Source organism: Plecotus auritus (genome assembly GCF_963455305.1).
Source record: "Plecotus auritus genome assembly, chromosome: 1".
NCBI classification, from domain to species: domain Eukaryota; kingdom Metazoa; phylum Chordata; class Mammalia; order Chiroptera; family Vespertilionidae; genus Plecotus; species Plecotus auritus.
The window spans coordinates 218099033-218122921 of NC_137770.1; the positions used below are offsets into that span (position 1 = coordinate 218099033).

The 23889-nt window shown below is 39.4% G+C and overlaps 1 protein-coding gene across 1 annotated transcript in view; it reads right to left on the reverse strand.

Moving 5' to 3' along the window:
- The window catches only part of GABRB1 (gamma-aminobutyric acid type A receptor subunit beta1), a 378953-nt gene that overhangs the window by 217474 nt on the left and 137590 nt on the right, over positions 1-23889 (reverse strand). The window contains exon 4 of the mRNA XM_080663833.1: positions 4048-4268. Coding sequence (XP_080519959.1) covers positions 4048-4268 — 221 coding nt within the window. The remainder of the gene's footprint in view (positions 1-4047; positions 4269-23889) is intronic.

Here is a 23889-nt window from a genome sequence, read left to right on the forward strand (position 1 = left end):
CACACATACCCTCAAAACCATCTGGCTCTGGGCTCACATTTGCTAGAAGCTGCAAAAAAGAAGCATTATGGGACTTTGAAAGAAAAGCCAAGGCCAGGGTTAGGAGGGAAATGGAAACAAAAAGGTAGTTTAAGGAGGTTAAATATGCCACTAAATGTCTTCCCAGAATTAAGTCATCCCATGCCTGCCATTTTCATGGAAAGATAAACACAGTCTTTCAGCACCCATAGGGCTAGGCCTTAGAGAAAATCAGTGTTTGCAGCCAGCTGGATCATGTTTGGACAAGAGGCACAACACATCTGGTCATTAACAGCAATGATTGCTCTTTTGTTAAAAGTCATCATTTAGATATAAGAAATGTTGCAGCTGATAACTATCTTGTGTTAGGGGACTACATCCTACAAATTTTCATTTCAATTTTTCAAACACTAATTTGGTTTGAGAGAGGGTATACAAAGGTTAAGGAAATAGAGTTCACATTTTCAACAAATACAATTTTGTTTGCATCACAGCAAAATAACTCTAAGATAGAAAGATAGAATATTATAAGAGACTTACAAACAAATCTCATGGGCCTTTATGAGATTAAAGTGAAGTAAGGTATCAAATGAGAGAGTTTTTATCTGGTTAGGAAGATTGCAAAAGTCCTCATGGAGAAAATGGAATTTGAGAAAGGCTTAAAAAGATAGTAAGGAGAAAGTAGTGAAGTGGGGGAAAGTCTTTGGGGATAGAGAAGGGAGTGCATATCAGTAGGGCTACAAGGTTGCCAGATACAATACAACATGCTCAGTTAAATCTGAATTTCAAATAAATAATAGTTGTTTGTTTGTTCTTTTTTTGTTTTGTTTTTTAGTATAGATATGATACATGCAATATTTGTTACATATTTAATTTAAAATTTCCTAGATGTGTTCAGAGAAATAGTAAGTTGTTTTTAAAGGCTTAGAGGAAGAAAATGGGCAATAATGAGGGAAAGACACTTAGGTTATACATAGAGGGTCTTAGATTCCACACAGAAGACTAAAAACATGCTTTTTATGTGGACTATGGAAAACTTTTTTAGTGTGGGAGTGACATGATCTGACACGCACTGTAGGAAAAATAAGATAGCAGTGATGAAAAGGGGAAAAACTGAGACAAGAAATTGGCCAGGAAGTGACATGTAGTGAGGATACTGAATTATTTAGGTGATGGGAATGGTTTGGAAATATAGATGGTTGAGACAGAGTAAAAGCAGATTGGATCTCAGGGACAAAAGAGATGTAAAGTCAAAGATGCTGCATTTATGCCTCTTGACTAGGGTGATAATGATATTGTTAGCAGCTGGGAAAGGAGTAGGTCGGAAAAACAGATATAAAATAGGGGTCACGTCAGGAGGACCTGGCAGGGCATCCAGATACAGATGCTCAGTAAGCAATTACAAATATTTTTCTGTACTCAGTGATCTTGAGATTTTAGATACTTAAGCTGTTAAATTCAATGAGTTGGGCACTATTAGAAACAACAGAGGAACAAGTGATTGAATAGCAAAGAGACAGAAGAACAAGAATAATGAAATAATTGTGTTTGGTCTTGGAAATCCTGAAGTCAAGGTCAGTCATCACTCTTCAATTATTCAGAGAAGTCAAGAGTGTGGACTGAAAATGGTGCTGGGAATTTTTGAAAGCGCTGTTTTAGGAAGGTAACATGGACGAGGGCCACCATGGTTTGGGAGATTGAGGAGTAAATGGGTGATGAGGAAATAGAGGAAACCAAAGGAGGGGTGCTCCAAGAGAACACAGAGGGGAAAGAGCCAATAGAGAGGGAAGACTGGAGAATTTAATAAAAGAACGGAGCAAAGTCTGAAAAGAGTGTGCAGCAATAAGATTAAAGATAACCAACCACTAGGTCAAGTTCACAAGTTTCATCACAGATTTATTTTTTCCACTTGCTTATTATTTGGGGGTTTTGGTGAATGTACAGACATTAATTGTAGGATTTTGACCATTAACAAGAGTTTTAGCTCAAAGTCAATGGTGTGAGGAAGAATTTTTAAGGAGGCTGATAAACACTTTAAAATAGTAGGGAAATTTGAGGCTGAATGACTCTCTGGATGTATAGCTTTGATCAGCTTTTCAAAGGGATCACAAAAGGTGACAAAAAATTAAAAAAACACTATACTACATATCCTACAATAATAATAGTATGTCATAAATTTGGTATTTGATAAAACTGACAGCTAATTTAAATTTTAGCCTAAAACTATAGCCTAAAAGGACCCCTACTACATGAGGGTTAATAATAGACCTCTATAAGTGTATGATATCTCTTTTCTACTTGATTCTCAAAGATATAAAGAATTAAAACAAAATCCACTATGGTGTAAAACATTGCCGATATAAATTAAACATAATCTAACTAAATGTAGATCTATTATGTTCAAGTTCATTGATTAAAAGACTTTATCATTTTAACATGTGAGTTCTCCCCAAACTGTCCTACAGATTCAATGCAATCCTGATTATAATCCCAGCGGTCTATTTCGGTAGGCAGATGCAAAGGACCTTTAATATCCAAAGCAATCTTAAACAGTAAGTACAAAGTTGTGGGACATAACTTGCTAATTTAACATAGCATTATGGCAATTAAAATATTGTGAAACTGCCTAAGGATGGACAAGTAGAACAAAGGAAGAGAAGAGAGCCTAGAAATAGACTCCTACTTATTCAGTCAAAGGCACCAATAAGTGTTGCTGGAATAACTGAATAGCCACATAGAAAAACTGTATCTCAATACCTACCTCACATGTAATAAAAATTAATTCAATATGAATCATATGCCTAAATATACAAGTTAAAACATAGATATTTCAGGGAATAAAACCACATTGGGCATGTGCTCGGGGTGTGGGGGTGGCTGGGGAGAGGTCAGTGGTAGAAAAAGGAGACATATGTAATACTAGATATAATACTTTAAACAATCAAGAATTTAAAAAAACCCACTTTGGATCTTCTCAAAGTCACCACAAATATTGTCCTACTTCTTTAAAATATTGTTACCCAATTCCCTTTTATAATTAAGTAGTTATACTGAACTAGAGGCCCGGTGCACGAAATTTGTCCCTCAGCCCAGCCTGCACCCTCTCCAATCTAGAACCCCTTGAGGGATGTCCGACTGCCCGTTGGATGTCCCTGATAGGATCGGGCCTAAACGGGCAGTCAGACATCCCTTTCACAATCCAGGACTGCTGGCTCCCAACTGCTCGCCTGCCTGCCTTCCTGATTGCCCCTAACTGCTTCTGCCTGCCAGCCTGATCACCCCCTAACCACTCCCCTGCCAGCCTGATTGATGCCTAACTGCTCCCTGCCAGCCTGTTTGCCCCTAACTGCCCTCCCCTGCAGGCCTAGTCACCCCTAACTGCCCTCCCCTGCAGGCCTGGTCACCCCCAACTGCTCTCCCCTGCAGGCCTGGGTCTCCCCCAACTGCCCTTCCCTGCAGGCCCGGTTGCCCCCAACTTCCCTCCTCTGCAGGCTTGATTGCCCCCAACTGTCCTCCCTTGCAGTCCTGGTCCCTCCCAACTCCCCTCCCCAGCTGGCCATCTTGTGGTGGCCATCTTGCATCCACATGGGGGCAACCATCTTTGACCACATGGGGGCAGCCATCTTGTGTGTTGGAGTGATGGTCAATTTGCATATTACTCTTTTATTAGATAGGATACTTAGAACATAGTTCAGTCTGGGTGGCTCTGAGATAATTAAGCAATTGGTTAAAAATTAGGTAACTTCTACAATACATAGATGTGAATTCTGTCTAGCAAAGACATTTTCTTACTACTGTTTGTTATTTAAAATTTAAGGCAAATAATTCACTCACCTTCAATGGACAAAGTTGCCTAGATTTAGCTCAAATGATTCCAAAAGAGATTTTCTGGTCCTTAATATAATTGCATTATACAGATAAAAGATTCTATATATTTTCTTACTTGCTTCTCTCCCCTCTGCCCATTTCCTCAAGAAAGAAACATAAAATACAACAACAACAGTAAAACATGCAACACAAGCCACTCACCGTAGCCCATACAGAACTGTTCCATCTGGATGCAGCCGGATCATTCGGTTTTTCACTGTAACCCCATGCACAAATGATTTCTTGTCATTCAGAAAGTACGTATCTGGTACCCAGAGTTGGTCAGCTACCCTGTTGTCTAGCGTGAGGTTTAGCGGGACTCCAGAATAAGAAAGCCTTTTGTCTTTCCAAGACTGCTGGAAATACATGGTGAGTGTATAATCCTGTGAAATAAAGGAAACAAACAAAAAAAATGTACTGTCATCAACATCATCATCATCATCATCTGAGGCCTTTTGTTAAGAACATGATAGCTTGTGGTATTGTGAATGCCCAGAGACACATGGTCCCATCCTCCTGTGCCTTAAGAGGATACATTTGAGTATAATGATATCTGCACCTCTAAGCATAAGGCAACCAATAGGTTAGAAGTGCTATAGTAATAATTAAATGCATGCACAGCCATTTCCACCAACACAGGAAAAAACCATTTAATTGAATTTTAATATTTGACATTAAGGTGATGATATCATGGGAAAGATCAAAAAGGAAAATTATACAGAGCCATGTTCACAAAAATCGAACTCTGGATATTATATTTACTACATGTTTGGAGAGAATGTTTGCTAAGTAATAACTAAAAATGTATGCATGTAAAAGGAGAGGGTGTTTTGCAAACTGTGAATGCCTCTTGAATGGATACTGCCTTATGAAGATTATTAATACCATTATCTTAATCTTTCTAGCAATAACAACTTGTCTAATAGTCCCGAAAGGTAGTTTATAAAGCATACTGGATGAAGATGTTTATTTGGTCTGAGAACAACATCAGTGGTTGAACTGCTCATCAGTTCTTCTCTTACCCTTATCCCTGCTTTGTTTCAGGAATTTGTTTGAGGTCAGAGATAGGTTTGTACTTGAGTTTGCTTTCTCACCTCCCATAAAAGGTTACACTAAAAATTATAGACAGGGAATGATTATTTTAGATCTGTAGTTGTCTGTTTTTGTATTTCTTGGTTTTATTATTTTTTAATTTTAGAGAGAGGAAAGGATAAAGGAGAGAGAGAGAGAGAGAGAGAGAGAGAGAGAGAGAGAGAGAGAGAGAGAGAGAGAGAGAGAATGTGTGAGAAGCATTGATCGGCTGTCTTCCACAAGTGCCCCAACTGGGAATCAAATCTGCAACCAGGGTATGTGCCCTGACTGGAAATCAAACCTGCCACCCTTTGGTGTATGGAACAATGCTCCAACCAAATGAGCCACATCAGACAGGGTTAAAGAAATCCATTAATACAAATGATAGTTGTCCATTAAAAAAAAACCAAAACGGTAGCAATGAAATCACAATGTTGGTGTACTGCCATTGCTTTACAGAGTGGTATGTACACTACATACAATTCACTAGTTGAGAAACATTTACTCACATCATGCCTCCCATGTGGGCAAACTGTACTTTATCTCGATCTCTAAATGGATATTTATGCATTTCTTAAGAATAACACAATATTCAGTCTGGATAATGAGTTCCAGTGTCCTTTAACCATTATATTCAAGAATGCTTACACTATTTACTCAGAAACCATCTTGCAATAATTCAAAGCTATTATTTCTTGTTCAATGACAAGGATATATGCTATTTGCTATTAATCATGCAATATTCCCTTTAAAGGTCTAAAACTTCCTTCCACCTTACCTTCAATTACAGAGGAACCCACAGGTTAATACACAATTCTCTTGTTAATTGCTATCATTCTCATCTGTGTTCTCTTCAAATTCTTAACATCCTACCTTTTCAGAGGGAAATGAATTATAAAAATACTGGATCTTAGATTCCAAAATACCTTTATTCCAAGATCTACCACATGCAGAGCTATGTAACTACGACCAACTAACCTAATCCCTTGTATTTTGAATGCCTTATTTTAAAAATAATAGCATTTTACTGGCTTATTGTGAGCATTATTTGGGAAAATTATGGTGAAGGTACTTTAGAAACTATAACATGCTACACAAATATTATCTTCAAAATTGTTCATTGCTATTTAAAGATTTATATTATACTTCCAAATTATATATTCATAAGCATTTCTATTTTTAAAGAGATGTGTATTAAAGTACTTGTAGGCAGAGGACCTCTTTGACCATGAAAATACGCAACCAACTGTGATCAATTGTAAGTTTTGGTGTTGGTTTCTTATTTGTAATTCAGCCAGTGTAAGAAAAGTAATAACTAGCCAAAGACATGTTACTGTAAATTTTGCCATAGGAATTAGCACGATCAGCAATAGAATACATGTTTCAATGTGGGGGGATGATGGTGAGGGGAGGTGGAGGAGGGTTTAGGGGTATAAATGGTGATGGATGGAGACTTGACAGTATACAGATAATGTGTTGTAGAACTGTGCACCTGAAATCTGATAAATTTGTTAACCAGTGTCACCCCAATAAATTCAATAAAAAGGAAAGATACTCATGCTAAATACCCATAAACTTCTAGGATCCCATGAGTGCTATGAAGGATTTCCTCAGAATAAGACCATGAAGTGAAATTCTTACTCCATATTCTCCTCAATAGTTTTTTTAAAAATTTCTTTATTGATTAAGGTATCACATATTTGTCCTCATCCCCCCATTCCCATTCCCATCCCAAATCCCTCCCCACACATGCCCCCACCCCCCCTGTTGTCCATGACCACTGGTTAGGCTTATATGCATGCATACAAGTCCTTTGGTTGATCTCTCCCCCTTACCCCCACCCTCCCCTACCTTCCCTCTGAGGCTTGACAGTCTGATCGATGCTTCACTGTCTCCGGGTCTGTTTTTGTTCATCAGTTTATGTTGCTCATTATTTCCCCTAGATGAGTGAGATCATGTGATACTAGAAATATACTTATAAGAACCGAAAATGAGACAAGCAATAATGGTTATGCTGAGAGGCAAATGAATCAGTCTGTAGTGAGTTTCTTTCTGGGCCAACAGTTCTTTTGAGTCCCAATTTCAATGTCAAACAGTTCCTTATGTGTACATGTCAGCAATGATATTTCAGTTTCTGGATTGTGGACAAATGATGGTAATGCAGGTCCGATACTCTTGGCTACTCAAGAAGGCAAATAATCCTTTCCACTAATATTTACAGGATAAAATAAGATTGTTGTTAGAGTATTAAATTTGACAGTAAAATAGTAGTCAAGTTCTCAGACTAATTTAAATTGGCTAATTGAAATAAGCGAATATTCTAGAAAAATTAATGGTACTGGACAAAAAGCTGTTCCTAAAGTGTTAACTAAATTTTTTATTGGTAGTTCATCTCATGGTAAAATTGTGTAACATGTAATGAACCTACAGCAGTCATATTTTAGTGCAAAAAATTAAAATTTAAAAGCTATCAAAACTACATTATAAAATTTCCAAAAGCCTCCTAATATTTAAATCAAAAAAGGGGTGATAGTAGAAGAATATCATGTAAGGAAAAATATCCTCTAAGTAAATTACATCTAGAAAATTTTTACTTTAGAAAATTAACTTTCATTTGTAATGCTAATAGCAAGACACCCATGAAAAACACACATGGTGTCAAAACAAGCCAAAGGAAAATCATTCGGGCAAAAAATGAAAAAGGATCCCAAGTCAAATTTATAGAAAAGATTCCTTTATTAACTTTTGGTCGAGAATATGTTTGTATATTTTCAGAAAACACCTCCAAGACCATGTGGTTTCCTGCAACAGAGAGGAATTGACAGGACTGCTCCAGCCACGAAGACAGAAGTGAAACAGTCCTGAGATGGAAGACGCTGACGACACCTTGCCATACTAGCAGTCAGAAGCTGTGCGTCGCTGCAGGTTCTCCTCAATAGTTTAAATGTGTACTGGGGAAACAATTATTACTGTCAAGTATGAAGGATTATAATGACAAAATAAAACTGTAATAATATACTAGCACACTATAATTAAAATATAAGTTTGTGGTAAGTAAACATTGGAGAGTGAAAAGGAGAAAATAATGTAAGCAGGAGTAATCTCTGCATAGATTTAAATGTGTGTGTGTGTGTGGGGGGGTGAATGGGGGGTTGTGGGTGAGTATAGATCTTCCCTTCTCTTTCTGGAAACTGTTTTGTTTCCCATAGAGAAAGAACTATACACCAGTCAGAGAAAGATAAATATCACATGATCTCACTCATTTATCCTATATAATAAAAGCCTAATATGCTAAGTGTCTGGTCATCCGGTGACCAGTCGACTGTTCAACCAATCAAAGCTTAATATGCTAATAATATGCTAAGGCCACTCAACTGCTTGCTATGATGTGCACTGAACACCAGGGGGCAGATGCTCCGACCGGTAGGTTAGCTTGCTGCTGGGGTCTGGCCGATAAGGACTGAGAGAGATGGGCTGGACACGCCCCAGAGCCCTCCCGCAGTCCCTCCCCAGTCTGATCGTGCACTGGTGGGGTCCCTGGGCCTGGCCTGCACCCTTTCGCAATCCTAGACCCCTCAGGGAATGTTGGGAGAGCCGATTTCAGCCCGATCCCACAGGCCACTACCCTCAGGAGGGTGTCAGATGCAGGGATCATGGCTGGTGAGCACTGCTGTGGCAGCTCGAGCCTCTCCCTATTGGGACTGATTGGGCATGAGCCCGTGGCAGGCACAGTGAGGCCAGGATGAGCGGGAGCGGCAGGTAGGAGCTGGACTGTGGGTTTCAGTCCATGCAGGCCATCCAGAGGGGACCCACCGGTGCATGATTCATGCACCAGGCCTCTAGTGGAATATAATGAACAACATAAACTGATGAACAAAAACAGATCCAGAGACAGAGAAGCATTGATCAGAAAGTCAAACCTCAGAGGGAAGGTAGGGGAGGGTGGGGGTAAGGAGGAGATATCAACCAAAGGACTTGTATGCGTGCATATAAACCTAACCAATGGACACAGACAACAGGGGGGTGAGGGCATGAGTGGGGGGTTGGGGGGGCAATGAGGGGATAAGGACACATATGTAATACCTTAATCAATAAAGAAAAAAAAAGAACTATACAGATGTCAGATTTTTGCTCTACACAACTCACTCTATTTTCAATAAACATTGACTAAAAGTCACATCATGGTTTTAAATTAAAGCAATAACTTACCCTATTTTCAATAAGAAGTAATTCAGTGAAAATTTATGTATGCTCCAATGTTACATTTGGAAATGGGTGATGTGGGACAAGCACCCTTCAGATCTTTTCTTCCTAAGCATGTCTAGGGTTATTATTTTAATCTATAACCTGATTCTATGACAAATGAAATATAGACATGAGATTCCTAACTTTAATAAAAACATTTTGAAGTTAATGATAATGATAAACATTATGGAAAGACCTAAAGCACAGAAATCTCTTCTTTTTGTACCATCTACATTATACCATACTCAAGACAATAATCTCTTTCTCCCAGAGAGTGCTCTGTGGTTTTTATAACCCTTCATATCTACTATCACCATTTTTCTCTAAACCTTGTGAGATCGGCAAACTCTCTCTAATAGACTTTATGATCTACATGTCTGAGAAATGACAAACTGTGCCGTAAATGCATTATTCTTTTCCTCTAAAGCTTAATATACATATGAACAGTGACATCTGAATATAACAAAGCCTATGACATCATTTTGGTATATCCTATTTTTATATAGAAATGAAAAGATTAAAATTGCTGTATTTTTTTCTCATACAACAGATTTTCTATCAATTCATTAGTCCAAAGTGCAAGCACTCCAGGGAGAATGAAAACTCAGAAAGAAATCAAAGGTATTAATAATCTGGCAGAAACCACTAAAATAATTTTTCTTCCCAAGTATATTTACAAGTATCCAATCTGCTTTCTCAGGTTTGTAAGCTACTCCTTAAATGGAAGTGGGACATATTTAGAAACTACAGGCCGTAGGGGATTCTTTGACACGGAGGCAAATTAATGGGATTAATGGGTGTGAGATTGCTAATGAAATTGGTCAGGCTAATTCAGGCATGACAAAATTTAATTCATTGAGGAAAAGCAAGATAGACTATAGCAAATTGGAGTACTCAATCGAGCTCCAGAAGGACATACTTTTTAAATCTAAAAATGTTTAAAGAAATAAAAAAATACAACAAATGAAAAGTCATTCTTTTGAAGAATAAAAATTACACTTGTTTTACATGGCAGTTTAAATTCAGGGTGATTTTGCCCCCCAGAGCACATTAGGAACATCTGACAACTGGGGGTAATGCTCTGTGCTACTCGCATCTGTGGGGAGGGCCAGGGATGCCTCTACATACTGCACTTCACAGTACAGCGGCCTCAGCACATAATTATTTGATTCAAAATGTCAGTAGTGCCAGGGTTAGGAACCCTACATTAGATGAATATATCTTTCTTTGTAGTATAAGTAAAAAATACCAAAATCTTCTATCATTATTTATTATGAAAAGTATGTATTCTTTAATATACCCCTTGGCACTTTGTGAGTGGTGGCATTAGATCATTTATAATTTGCCACTTTCCCACGAGAAATCATTTGATAAAAATCCATTTATTATCTAGCACCCAAATAGGGGGAGAGAGTTATGTGTTAGGCAATTTTATCAGTATGAGGTATGCATTTTACCCGTATGAGCTCTAAGACTTCACAGTGGGTTGGAAAAGTGAGCATCCCTTATTAGCTGCCTCCACGATCAGCACATTTCAGTCTAATTTGTCAGTAAAGAGACAAAATAGTACTTTAACATCTTGCAGTATTGTATCCATTCATAAGGCCCATGTGAGCAATCCCTCCTTTTTAAATTACTTCAAAAAGGCCACATATATAATCAGGTTATATATATATATATATATATATATATATATATATATATATATATATGTTTGTGTGTGTGTGTGTATGTGTGTATATATCTTCAGGGTTCTTGCACACATTTGTATTCTATCTTTCATCATGTGAATATACATTATAAGGGGTCCCAAACACAAATTCCTCTGTCCTGAAAATTATTTATGACAGTGTACTTGAACTCAATATCTGCTCTTTCCAAAGCTAAGGTTGTTTTTCCCAAAGGAGGACTATAGTAGAGCTGTGCATTGTTGCTTACCACTTGATAGAAACTGCCCTGTCTACAGCCCTTGCTGGTTAGGCAAGGCCAAGTTCTATATCATTTAATATTGTCTCCATCCACCTTGAAAATGGAGAGTAGAGGAGGAATATGGCGACGGGGCAGGAAAGTAGGGAGGGAGAGAGTGTGAGAGAGTGAGGGAGCGATAGAGGAGTGTGTGGACGTGTGGTGTGTGTGTGTGTGTGTGTGTGTGTGTGTGTGTGTATGTGTGTGTGTGTGTGTGTGTGTGTGTGTGTGTTTGTATGAGCTAGGGACAGTTAGATTCTGCAGGTCTTCCAAGGGGCTGCCAAACTGGGCAGTCTTAGACGGCAGAGCCGCGTGCACAATGTGGAAACTTCTGGACAGCCAGTGCGGGCACAGAGACCACGCCATCTTGAGAAACAGAGCTGCTTGAGACTAGGATCTTGGCCTCAGCACCACGCAGTCTGGTCTCAGACGCAAACCAGGACCCTGCAGCCACTGGGGACAGAGACCTGTGACCATAGCTGCAGACCAACAGACAACAAGAATCCAGACATCCCAGCCACAGATTTCTGTGAGTCAAGGGGCCTATCTCCCTCCCTGTAGGCTTGCAGGCAGTGCCATAGTAACTGACAGACCTGCCCCTCACACAGGACACAGCGCAGCAACAGGAATTTGAGCCTGCGCACAAGAACACTGGGAATCTGCTCCCCACAACGCAATCAGGCAACCAAACCCGAAGGCCACGCAGGGCGGCAGTGCCACCTAACTTCTATTACACAGTGCTACTGTGCAACACAGTCCCCCAAGCTGACCGGGACCCCTATTCTCCGGGCAGGTGGGAGGCAGCACTGAGCACCCCTGACTTGACTCTGTTTCTTATCGCGTGTGCCTGGGATCCCTGACTCCCAGCGCATTCACACTAAGAGCCAGTGACTCCAATTCTTGGTGCATGCGCACACAGGGACCCTGATTCTCAGCGAGAGGCCGCACAAAGCAACAGAGACTCTGATACTTGATTCTTGGTGCAGACACAGGGAAACTCTGACTCCTGGCACGCACTAGGGGACTCTGATTTTCGGCACACGCCAACAGTGAAGTGCAGGTGGGGTCCCTGATTCTAGGTGCACACATGAGACCACACTGAGCACTGGTAACACTGACCCTGGGCGAGCCTGGTCTCCACCAACCCTCGGAAGCCACACATCTTAGTGTCAGAGCATTTCAGTGACACTCAGGTAGTGCAAAGCTCCCACTGCACACGGCCCAGGTCCACACAACTTGAAGTTTGAACTTTCTGGTGATAGTCAGAATGGGGAGATGACACAATCCCCAGAGGAAAGAAAATGAGGAGTCGCAAGAAAGGAAATTAGTGAAATTGAAGCATGCAACATGACCGAAAAAGAATTGAGAGTAATGGTTGTGCAATTCATACATCGGATGCATGAGAAAATCAACAACCTATGAAAGAATTAGGAAGAAATGAAAAGTGATATAGCTACAATCAAAAATACCATGGAAAGTTTCAACAGTAGACTAGAAGAAGCAGAGGACCAAATTAGTGAGTTAGAAGATAAGGTAGAGAAACAAGCTCAATCTGAACAGCAACTGGAGAGAAAAATTAAAAAGCAGGAGGAGAGTCTAAGGGAGCTTTGGGACAACATGAAATGAAGTAACATACATATAATAGGGCTGCCAGAAGGACAAGAAGAGCAGCAAGGATTAGAAAATCTATTTGAAGAAATAATGACAGAAAACTTCTCAGATATGGAAAAGAAAAAAGTTACACAAGTACAGAGAGTCCCAAGCAAGATCAATCCCAAAAGACCCACACCAAGACACGTCATAATTTCAATGGCAAATATCAATGACAAAGAGAGAATCTTAAAGGCTGCAAGAGAGAGACAAAGAGTTACCTACAAAGAATCCCCCATCAGATTATCAAATGATTTCTCAAAAGAAACACATCAAGCTAGAAGGGAATGGAAGGAGGTATACAAAGTGTTGCAAAGCAAAGGACTGAATCCAAGAATACTCTATCCAGCAAGACTATCAATCAAAATTGATGGGGAAATCAGGAGCTTTGCAGACAAAAAAAGGCTAAGGGAGTTTGTCAACACCAAACCAGCAATGCAAGAAATGCTAAAGGGAATGCTGTAAAAAAAGAAATAAAAAGGTAAGAAGGAACACAGGCACAAAAATAGAAATGACTACAAACAAGTACCTTTCAGTAATAACTTTAAATGTAAACAGACTAAATGCTCCAATCAAAAGACATTGAGTGGTGAATGGATAAAAAAATACGACCCATATATATGCTGTCTACAAGAGACCCACCTCAGAACAAGGGACTCACACAGACTGAAAGTGAAGGGATGAAAAAATATCTTTCAGGCAAATGGAAATGAAAAAAAAGCTGGGGTAGCAATACTTATATCTGACAAAATAGACCTCAAAGTGAAGACCATAACAAGAGATAAGGAAGGCCACTTCATAATACTAAAGGGATCAATTCAACAACAGGATATAACCCTGATAAACATATATGCACCCAACGCAGGAGCACCCAAATACATAACAAAACTCCTGGAAGATATCAAGGGAGAGATCGACAACAATACAATCATAGTAGGGGACTTTAATACACCACTGATATCACTGGATAAATCCTCTGGACAGAAAATCAGCAAAGACACAGAAATCCTAAATGACTCACTAGATCAGATGGACTTAACTGATATCTTCAGAACATTTCACCCAAAGACACGGAATATACGTTCTTCTCAAGTGCACATGGGACATTTTCAAAAATGGACTACATATTGGGTCACAAGCAAAGTCTCCCCAAATTCAAGAAGATTGAAATCATATCAAGCATCTTCTCAGAACACAATGCCATAAAATTAAAAATAAACTACAATAAAAACAATCCAAAAATCTCAAACACTTGGAAGCTGAATAGCATGCTATTAAATAATGATGGGGTTACCAATGAGATCAAAGAAGAAATTAAAACCATCCTGGAAACTAATGACAACAAAACACAACAATCCAAAATCTATGGGACACAATGAAAGCAGTCCTGAGAGGGAAGTTTATAGCTCTACAGGCCTACCTCAAAAAAACAAGAAAAAATGGTAGTAAATCATCTAACTCAACAACTCAAAGAATTAGAAAGAGAGCAACAAGAAAAGCCCAGGGTGAGCAGAAGGAAGGAGATAATAAAGATCAGAGTGGAAATAAATGACATAGAGACCAAAAAAAAAATAAAAAAAAAATAGAAAAGATCAATGAAACCAAGTGCTGGTTCTTTGAAAGGATAAATAAGATTGATGAACCTCTAGCCAGGCTCACCAAGAAGCAAAGAGAGAGGACTCAAATAAACAAAATCAGAAATGAGAGAGGCAAAATAACAACAGACCCCACAGAAATACAAAGGATGGTTAAAAAATACTATGAACAACTCTGCTCCAACAAACTAGACAACCTGGAGGAAATGGACATATTCGTAGAAAAATACAACCTTCCAAAACTCAATCAGGAAGTATCTAAACATCTCAATAGGCCAATAACTATGGAAAAAATTGAAGCAGTCATCAAAAAGCTCCCAGCAAACAAAAGCCCAGGGCCAGATGGCTTCACAGGGGAGTTATAACAAACATTCAAAGAAGAACTGAAACCTATCCTCCTCAGACTATTCCAAAAAATTCAAGAGGAAGGAACACTTCCAAGCTCATTCTATGAAGCCAGCATCACCCTAATACCAAAACCAGATAAAGACAACACAATGAAGGAGAATTACAGGCCAATATCCCTCATGAACATAGATGCCAAAATCCTCAACAAAATTCTAGCAAATCAGATCCAGCAGTACATCAGAAAGATCATACACCATGACCAAGTAGGATTTATCCCAGGGATGCAAGGATGGTACAATATCCACAAATCAATAAACGTGATACATCACATAAACAAATTGAGAGATAAAAGTCACACAGTCATATCAATTGATGCAGAAAAAGTATTTGACAAAATCCAACACCCCTTCTTGATAAAAACTCTCAGCAAGGTGGAAATAGAAGGATCATACCTCAACATAATAAAAGCCATATATGACAAACCCACAGCCAACATCATACTCAATGGGCAAAAACTAAAACCATTTCCCCTAAGAACAGGAACAAGACAGTGATGCCCACTCTCACCACTCCTGTTCAACATAGTACTGGAAGTACTAGCCATTGCGATCAGACAAGAAGAAGAAATAAAAGGCATCCAAATTGGAAAAGAAGAAGTAAAGCTGTCCTTATTTGCAGAAGACATGATATTGTACATTGAAAACCCTAAAGACTCCATCAAAAAATCAATAGACTTAATAAATGAATTTGGCAATGTAGCAGGATACAAAATTAATGCCAAGAAATCTATGGCATTTCTTTACACCAATAGTGAACTTACAGGAAGAGAGACTAAAAAAGCAATCCCACTTACCATCGCACCAAAAAAAATTAAGATACCTAGGAATAAAGTTAACTAAGGAGGTAAAAGTCCTATATGCGAAAAACTACAGGACACTGAAAAAAGAGATAGAGGAAGATATAAACAGATGGAAAAACATATCGTGTTCATGGATTGGTAGAATCAACATCATCAAAATGTCCATACTACCCAAAGGAATCTATAGATTCAATGCAATCCCCATTAAAATACCAACAGCATATTTCATAGATCTACAATGAACTTTCCAAAAATTCATCTGGAATTAAAAAAGACCCCTAATAGCTGCAACAATCCTGAGAAAGAAGAACAAAGTAGGTGGGATCTCAATACCAGATTTCAAGCTGTAATTCAAGGCCACTGTTCTCAAAACAGCCTGGTCCTGGAACAAGAACAGACATATAGACCAATGGAATAGAATAGAGAACCCAGATATCGACCCAAACCACTATGATCAATTAATATTTGACAAAGGAGGCATGAACATACAATGGAGTCAAGATAGTCTCTTCAATAAATGGTGTTGGGAAAATTGGAGAAATAGATGCAAAAAAATGAAACTAGACCACCAACTTACACCATACACAAAAAATAAGCTCAAAATGGATAAAGGACTTAAACATAAGACGGGAAACCATAAAAATACTAGAGGAATCCACAGGCAGCGAAATCTCAGACATATGCCGAAGCAATTTTTTCACTGACACTGCTCCTAGGGCAATGGAAACTAAAGAGAAAATAAACAAATGGGACTACATCAAAATAAAAAGCTTTTGTACCGCAAAAGAAACCATCAACAAAACAACAAGAAAGCCCACTGCATGGGAGAACATATTTGTCAATGTCATCACTGATAAAGGCTTAATCTCCAACCATCTACAGGGAACTCATACAACTTAACAAAAGGAAGATAAACAATCCAATCAAAAAAATGGGCAACGGACCTAAATAGACACTTTTGGAAGAGGATAGAAGGAAGGCCAAGAGACATATGAAAACATGCTCAACGTCACTAAATCATTTTGATTTGCATCTCTCAGATATCATCTCACCCGTCAGAATGGCTAACATCAACAAATCAACAAATGACAAGTGTTGGTGGTGAGGATGCGGAGAAAAAGGAACTCTTTTGCACTGCTAGTGGGAATGCAGACTGGTGCAGCCACTATGGAGAACAGTATGGAGTTTCCTCAAAAAACTAAAAATGGAAATCCCATTTGACCCAGTGATCCCACTTCTAGGAATATATCCCAAGAAGCTAGAAACACCAATCAGAAAGGATATATGCACCCCTATGTTCATAGCAGCACAATTCACCATAGCTAAGATTTGGAAACAGCCTAAATGCCCATCAGCAGATGAGTGGATTAAAAAACTATGGTACATCTACACAATGGAATACTATGCTGCGGTAAAAAAGAAGGAATTCTTACCATTTGCAACAGCATGGATGGAATTGGAGAGCATTATGCTAAGTGAAATAAGCCAGTCAGAGAAAGATGAATATCACATGATCTCACTCATTTGTGGAATATAATGAATGGCATAGACTGATGAACAGGGACAGATCCAGAGACAGAGAAGCATTGATCAGACTGTCAAACCTCAGAGGGAAGGTAGGGGATGGTGGGGGGAAAGAGGAGAGATCAACCAAAGGACCTGTATGCATGCATATAAGCCTAACCAATGGACACAAACACTAGGGGCGGGGTGAGGGCATGAGTGGGGGAGGTTAGGGGGTTAATGGAGGGATGAGTACACATATGTAATACCTTAATCAATAAAGAAATTAAAAAATAAATAAATTTAATAAAAAAGAAAGATTTTAAAAAAAGAAAAGAAAATGAAGAGTAGATATCCTGTTTAAGAGTACTTGATCCACAGGCAGGCAAGAAACTTGTGCCTGGCTCAAAAAGATGAGATGGACCAATCAGAGTCCTCTCTTAGAAATTTGCTATTGGATAAAGGATCTCAGACAAGAGATGTATGACCAGTGCAAAGGTCATGATATTAACCAGGGCTGCTCTGCTATTATGAGGTTTTGAGATGGGAGAGACTATGAATGAAAAGAAGAAGCCAGCCTACAAAGGAAGAAAGAAAATAAAGATGCAGAAAATAGCCATCAGAGGAAGGGTCTGATATTGTTATAGAATGAACAACCAAGTTCACGGAGACTTTCTACTTTTTATTTCTAGTTCTTGTGAGGTCTGGGCATGTTCAATAATTCAATTTCTAATGAGCACTCTTGTCTCATTATGACAAACTCCACTTTCCTTGTGCTAAGTAGATTCCATCTTTATTTCCTCTAATCAGAAAGAGCCATATTAATGATGCTGATCAACAGCCATATTAGAATCTCATTAAGCAATAATTATACACATTAAGGAAACCCAGGAAAAACAATCATCTGGTCCATCTCCTGATTAAAAAAAAAAAAGAGGTATTATGAGAAATCTGAGACCCAGAGCTACTAAATGACTGAATAAAAAGGGGTGGGGAAGACATATTGTTTTTATTAACCAAGAGAGCAAAGAGAGAGAAGGAAAACATTTACTTCTATCAAGACAATTCTCTGTCAACCACAATGACAATTACCAAGAGAAGTAACCTGGAGACTAAGTGTAATAAGTAATACCTCCTGTAAAGATAGGAAAAAAAAAAAACATACAATTTGCATCTCATGAAAACAAAGTATAGTAATAAATGGCCTGACAAATAAACCAATATAAGCTGTAATTGAAATGAACCACACAACATCTATTTCTAATGGAACCTCCAGTTTAATGTTTTGCATATTACTGTCACCATTATGTACATCTGCAACAGAAATTCATCATTATATCTGTAGATATGCTGTTAATTTCTAAACTTTTATCTTATTGTCATTTAGCATTATGATAATATTTATACTGCATATGTTTGTTGTGCTTACTCCTTAGCCATGTTCTGTTATATCTTTAAAATACAGGAATTCTTATTGTTGCCAAAGCCCACGTTCTTATTTATTATTGGTATTATTTTACCAACTGTAGCCTCAAGCTATGCCTCACAGATCATAATCTTTTTTTACCTTTGTCTCATCCTAAATAACCCCATTTGGTTCATCCATCTGTGTAGTCAGATTTTTTTTTTCAGTCTTGCATTGTGTTCTGAACAATTTTGTAATTAATCAACTTTGTCAGTGAATAAAAAAACATTAAGAGTTATAGGCCCATACCAAATGAGAGTCACATGGGCACATTGTGATATATGAAACACATATGACAGTGACATGACAACTTAAAGTATGTACTTGTGTTCTGAAGTAAAGAACTACATGAGAGTCTCACTAGATGAAGCTGAGATGACACCAATATAAGAAGTTCAGCATTTGTAATTTAATATCTATTGTAGAAACTATAAATATTCATTTTCTTTAAAAATAACATTTTTCTATATAAGGAATCCAATTTCTTAAAATGGATATGATAAAATATTTGTTTCATTTGGTAACAGTTTAAATGTCTTAAGACTCAAATTCTCATATAATTAGAGTTGTTTCCATAGTAAGATATATTGAAATGTTGGGCGTGAAGCAGGGACAGTTTTCTAGAAACTTCTCAGTCAGAAAGATCTTAGGTTCTTAGAGTAATTAATTCATTTTGTTAACATTTAATGATTGTTTGCTATACAGGGGTGAGCAAAAATAGGTGTATAGCTGTGAGTACACAAAATGTGAGTTTATTCTTGAATTATTATTTATCAATTATTGCATTATGTATTATTATTATTAAACTAGTTTTACCTACCCCTGTATTCTGTATTTAAAGAATTGGATTATACTAGATGCTGAGGAGAAAAAGTTGAATATATTTCCCCTGCCTGCCTCAAGTAACTCATAGGCCAGCATTGCTTGTTTCCAAGCTGGCTCACTGCCCTCCATAGACTTCTTAGTTCTTTCATCACCCATGTAACCAAATTCCTGCATGAAATTCCCTCCAATTCACATACTCAGAGAATTTTGAGTGGTTCCACTTTTCTTTATTGGCAGCTACTTACTCACGGAGACAAGATTATTAAGGAGGAGAATATCAGTTTAACAAGCTCTGTTATTAACCTGCAGAATCCTATCTAATAAAAGAGTAATATGCAAATTAACCACCACTCCACTACACCCACAAGCCACACCCACAAGCCAATCAGGAGCGAATATGCAAATAAACCCAACCAAGATGGATACGGCCACAGAGAGCAGGAGGGAGGCTTGGGTTTCCCTGGCAATGGAGGAAGCCAAGCTTTCCGCCTGCCCTTGCTGGCCTAGGCCTCCACTCAAGGCTACAAAGTTTCAATGATAGAAGATACATAAAACCAAACAGAAATGGCAGCAGCCACGAGCTGAAAAGAGCAGGAGGCTAGGGTTTCCCCGGCAATGGAGGAAGCCAAGCTTTCCGCCTGCCCTTGCTGGCCTAGGCCTCCGCTTAAGGCTACAAAGTTTCAATTATAGAAGATACATAAATCCCAACAGAAATGGCTGCCGCCACGGAGCAAGCAGAAGGCTTGGCTCCGCTCCAGGCTACAAAGTTTCAATTGTAGAAGATAAATATACCCCAGATACCAGGGCCTCCGCTTGGGTCGCCAGGGGGCATGGCCGGCCTGCAAACCACCACAGGCCCTTCACCCAGGCTGCCCCACACCCCAAGGGAACCCCCACCCTAATCCTGGACACCCTTCAGGGCAAACCAGCTGGCCCCCACCCATGCACCAGGCCTCTATCCTATCTAATAAAAAAGTAATATGCAGATTGACCATCACTCCAACACACAAGATGGCTGCCCCCATGTGGTCAAAGATCCTGCCATGTGGACACAAGATGGCCACCACAAGATGGCCAGCAATGGAGGGCAGTTGGGGGCGATCAATCCTGCAGGGGAGGGTAGTTAGGGGTGACCAAGCTGGCAGAGGAGGGAAGTTGGGGGCGACCAGGCCTGCAGGGAAAGGCAGTTGGGAGGGACCCAGGCCTGCAGGGGAGAGCAGTTGGGGGGAACCAGGCCTGCAGGGGAGGGCAGTTGGGGGGGACCAGGCCTGCAGGGGAGGGCAGTTAGGGGTGACCAGGCCTGCAGGGGAGGGTAGTTAGGGGAAAACAGGCTGGCAGGGGAGTGGTTAGGGGGTGATCAGGCTGGCAGGCAGAAGCAGTTAGGGGCAATCAGGAAGGCAGGCAGGTGACCAGTTGGGAGCCAGCAGTCCTGGATTGTGAGAGGGATGTCCAACTGCCCATTTAGGCCTGATCCCACCAGGATCGGGCTTAAACGGGCAGTCGGACATCCCTTGAGGGGTCCCAGATTGGAGAGGGTGTATGCTGGACTGAGGGACACAGCCCCCGTGCAAGAATTTCATGCACCGGGCCTCTAGTCTTAATATATAAAGAGGTAATATGCATATTAGGCCGGGTTGCCATAATGGGATGACCAGACAGGAGTCGGTTGCGCACACAGGTGAGGCCCTGAGTTGAGACGGAGACAGAGACAGGTGGCCCAGAGCGGACACAAGCAGGGGGTTGGGGTGGGGCCTGAGGTTGGCCAAGCCGCTGCGCCAGCTCGGGCAGCCCCAGAGTGGACACAGGCAGGGGGGCAAGGGGGGCCTGGGGCAGAAGTCAGGCGTGGGTCCCGGCCACCCATGGCACCAGTCTGGTCTGACTCTTTCAGTGGCCCGTGAGGTGCCTCCTCCCACAGGGGGAAGCGGGGCACCTCCTCCCATGTGATTTCAATCAGCAATCGGATGCTGGGCCTCTAGTAGATAAATAAGTCAGAGTTGAGTTATCCCTGACAGGGAAGTGGAAAAGAGGAAACAGTGTGTGAAACACTTAAGGCAGAATTTGGTGACGTTTGGATTGGGGGATTAGAAGGAAGCATCAAAGATGACCACTTGGATTCTGACCTAAGAGTAAGATAACGATGAAAACTGAAGATTTGTACTGAGTATGACTAATGTATTTTGGGCTGGCTTGTTTTGTGGGTGTCTGTGGCATTTGAACATAGAGGTGCCAAGTAAGTCCTTGTGGGCCAGAACAGGATTTGGGAGAACACACAGCTATGTGAGTCACGTTGAGAGATGAAGCCCTAGAAATGGATTAGCTCACCATGGAGATAGTACAAGGTGAGAAGAGGACAGAACCCCTGGGAAATATGATTCTAAGATTAGTCACTCACTCCTTTGAGTTCCCAAACACTCTTCTACTTTGATTGTAGCACTTATTTTGTAATTACATCTCAGTCCCACTAGATTTTGAACTCCTTAAGGACACAAGTTTATATATTTAGGCCCTAGCATAGCGGACAGTGGATAACAGGTGCTCAAATATGTTAGTTAAGTGTGAATTAAGTAATGCTGTGTGTTTTGGGGTACCTGATATCAGCACTAAGCATGTTAGTGCAAACTCATCTTAAATTCTGAAACCCTTAGATAACGTAGATAGGGACTTTCAGTTAACTAAAAAATTAATAATCCAAAATTCTATTTTTGAACCACTCAAGATTAATGAGTCTATAATTCCCACTAATATAGAAAATTGATAAATTTCTGGGAGATGGTAAAAACACCTGGCATTAAAAGCAGAGTTACTCTTTAAAAATTAATTCATAAAGAATTTTTAAATATATCAAATGAAATTTCATTGATAGTTTCAACACTTTGGAAGTATAAACCTATTTATACTAAAGCTTTAAAAATGGATCTCTATTCAGTGAAACTTTCAAGCTCATTTACAAGTTAGTCAATATTCAAAACTATCAATAAAATATTAGATTGATGATTAATTCATCAGGAAAATGATTCATAAACTTCACTGACATTTTAAACAATATAAATAATTATATATGACACACTAGATTATTTTCAAAGTTCCTTAGTTCTAGAGGATCATAAAAAATTAGTGTTTCTATTTTCCCCAAAATCTAAATAAGAGTATAAATCAAATCAGCTACATGGAGGATCTAGTAAAATATCCTCTAGAATGTGGTGGTTTAGTCTTACAATTCTGAGTTGAGCTATGAATATATGACCAGCATGGTAAGCAGTATATGGTATTCAGGACAACTCAAAAAAGCCAACTATGCAGTGAGCTAAGCTGGGATAGGATATGAAAATCAGAATTAAACCAAAACACACACACACACACACACACACACACACACACACACACACACACACTATTTAGAAGAGATGGAAAAAAATTGTCATAATTTTCTAGTCCAAGAACATAGTTTTCTCGTGATTTGTGATCTTGCAATGTGTATAGAGTAGTCAACAGCAAGGATTTTAGGTCTGGAACTGTTTTGTTGGAGGAGAATAAGACCTTAGGAATGCTTAACAAAACTAATAGGGTGGCCCTGGCGGATATAGCTCAGTTGGTTGAGTGTTGTCCCATGCACCAAGAGGTCACCAGTTTGATTCATGGTCAGGGCACTGCTTGATCCCCAGTAGGGGGTGTGCTGGAGGCAGCCAATCAGTGGTTTTCTCTCATCGATGTTTCTCTCTCTCTCTCTCTCTCTCTCTCTCTCTCTCTCTCTCTCTCTCTCTCTCGTATTTTTGAAAAGTTATAGGGTGGAAAAGGAAGGATTGTTAATGGATGCAGTAATATCTCTCTTAGTAATCAAATATTTCTGATATCTCTTAGAACTTGTAAATACCTTCCCAGGAAGAAATCCTTAGGTAACTCTGAAGAATCTTATTTTCAGACTTTCAAAGGGGAAGATGGATTTCCATCAAATTATTATTCTAAGGAGACTGTGGGTAATGATCTCTTGGACCCCCGAGGAATTCTCAAAATAGAATGGGTAGCAAATTATAATACCCAAATGTCAACTTTATCATGTTCACTTAATAAAAGTCTGGTGGCTACCTTTTCTTTCTATCTACTTAATAAAAAAAAGTTTCCTGTATATACTACATTTTTTATCAAAAACATTGTTACCTTTTCCAGCTATTTATTCATCTGTTTTTTATTTGTTTATTGCTTATCAACCTCTCTTCCTCCATCCTATTTTTTTTTTTTTGTCACTAGCCAATTGGCAATTTGGTGGGCAACACTTTGTGTGTTGCTCATGCTCATACAATTATCTAGGAACATATAAACATATAGATGGAGCTTTTGTCATTACTTTTAAAATATATCTGGCATGGCTCAGTGGTTGAGGTTGACCTATGAACTAGGAAGTCACGGTTTGATTCTCCCTCAGAGAACATGCTCAAGTTGTAGGCTCAACTCCCAATGTGGGCATCCAGGAGGCAGCCAAG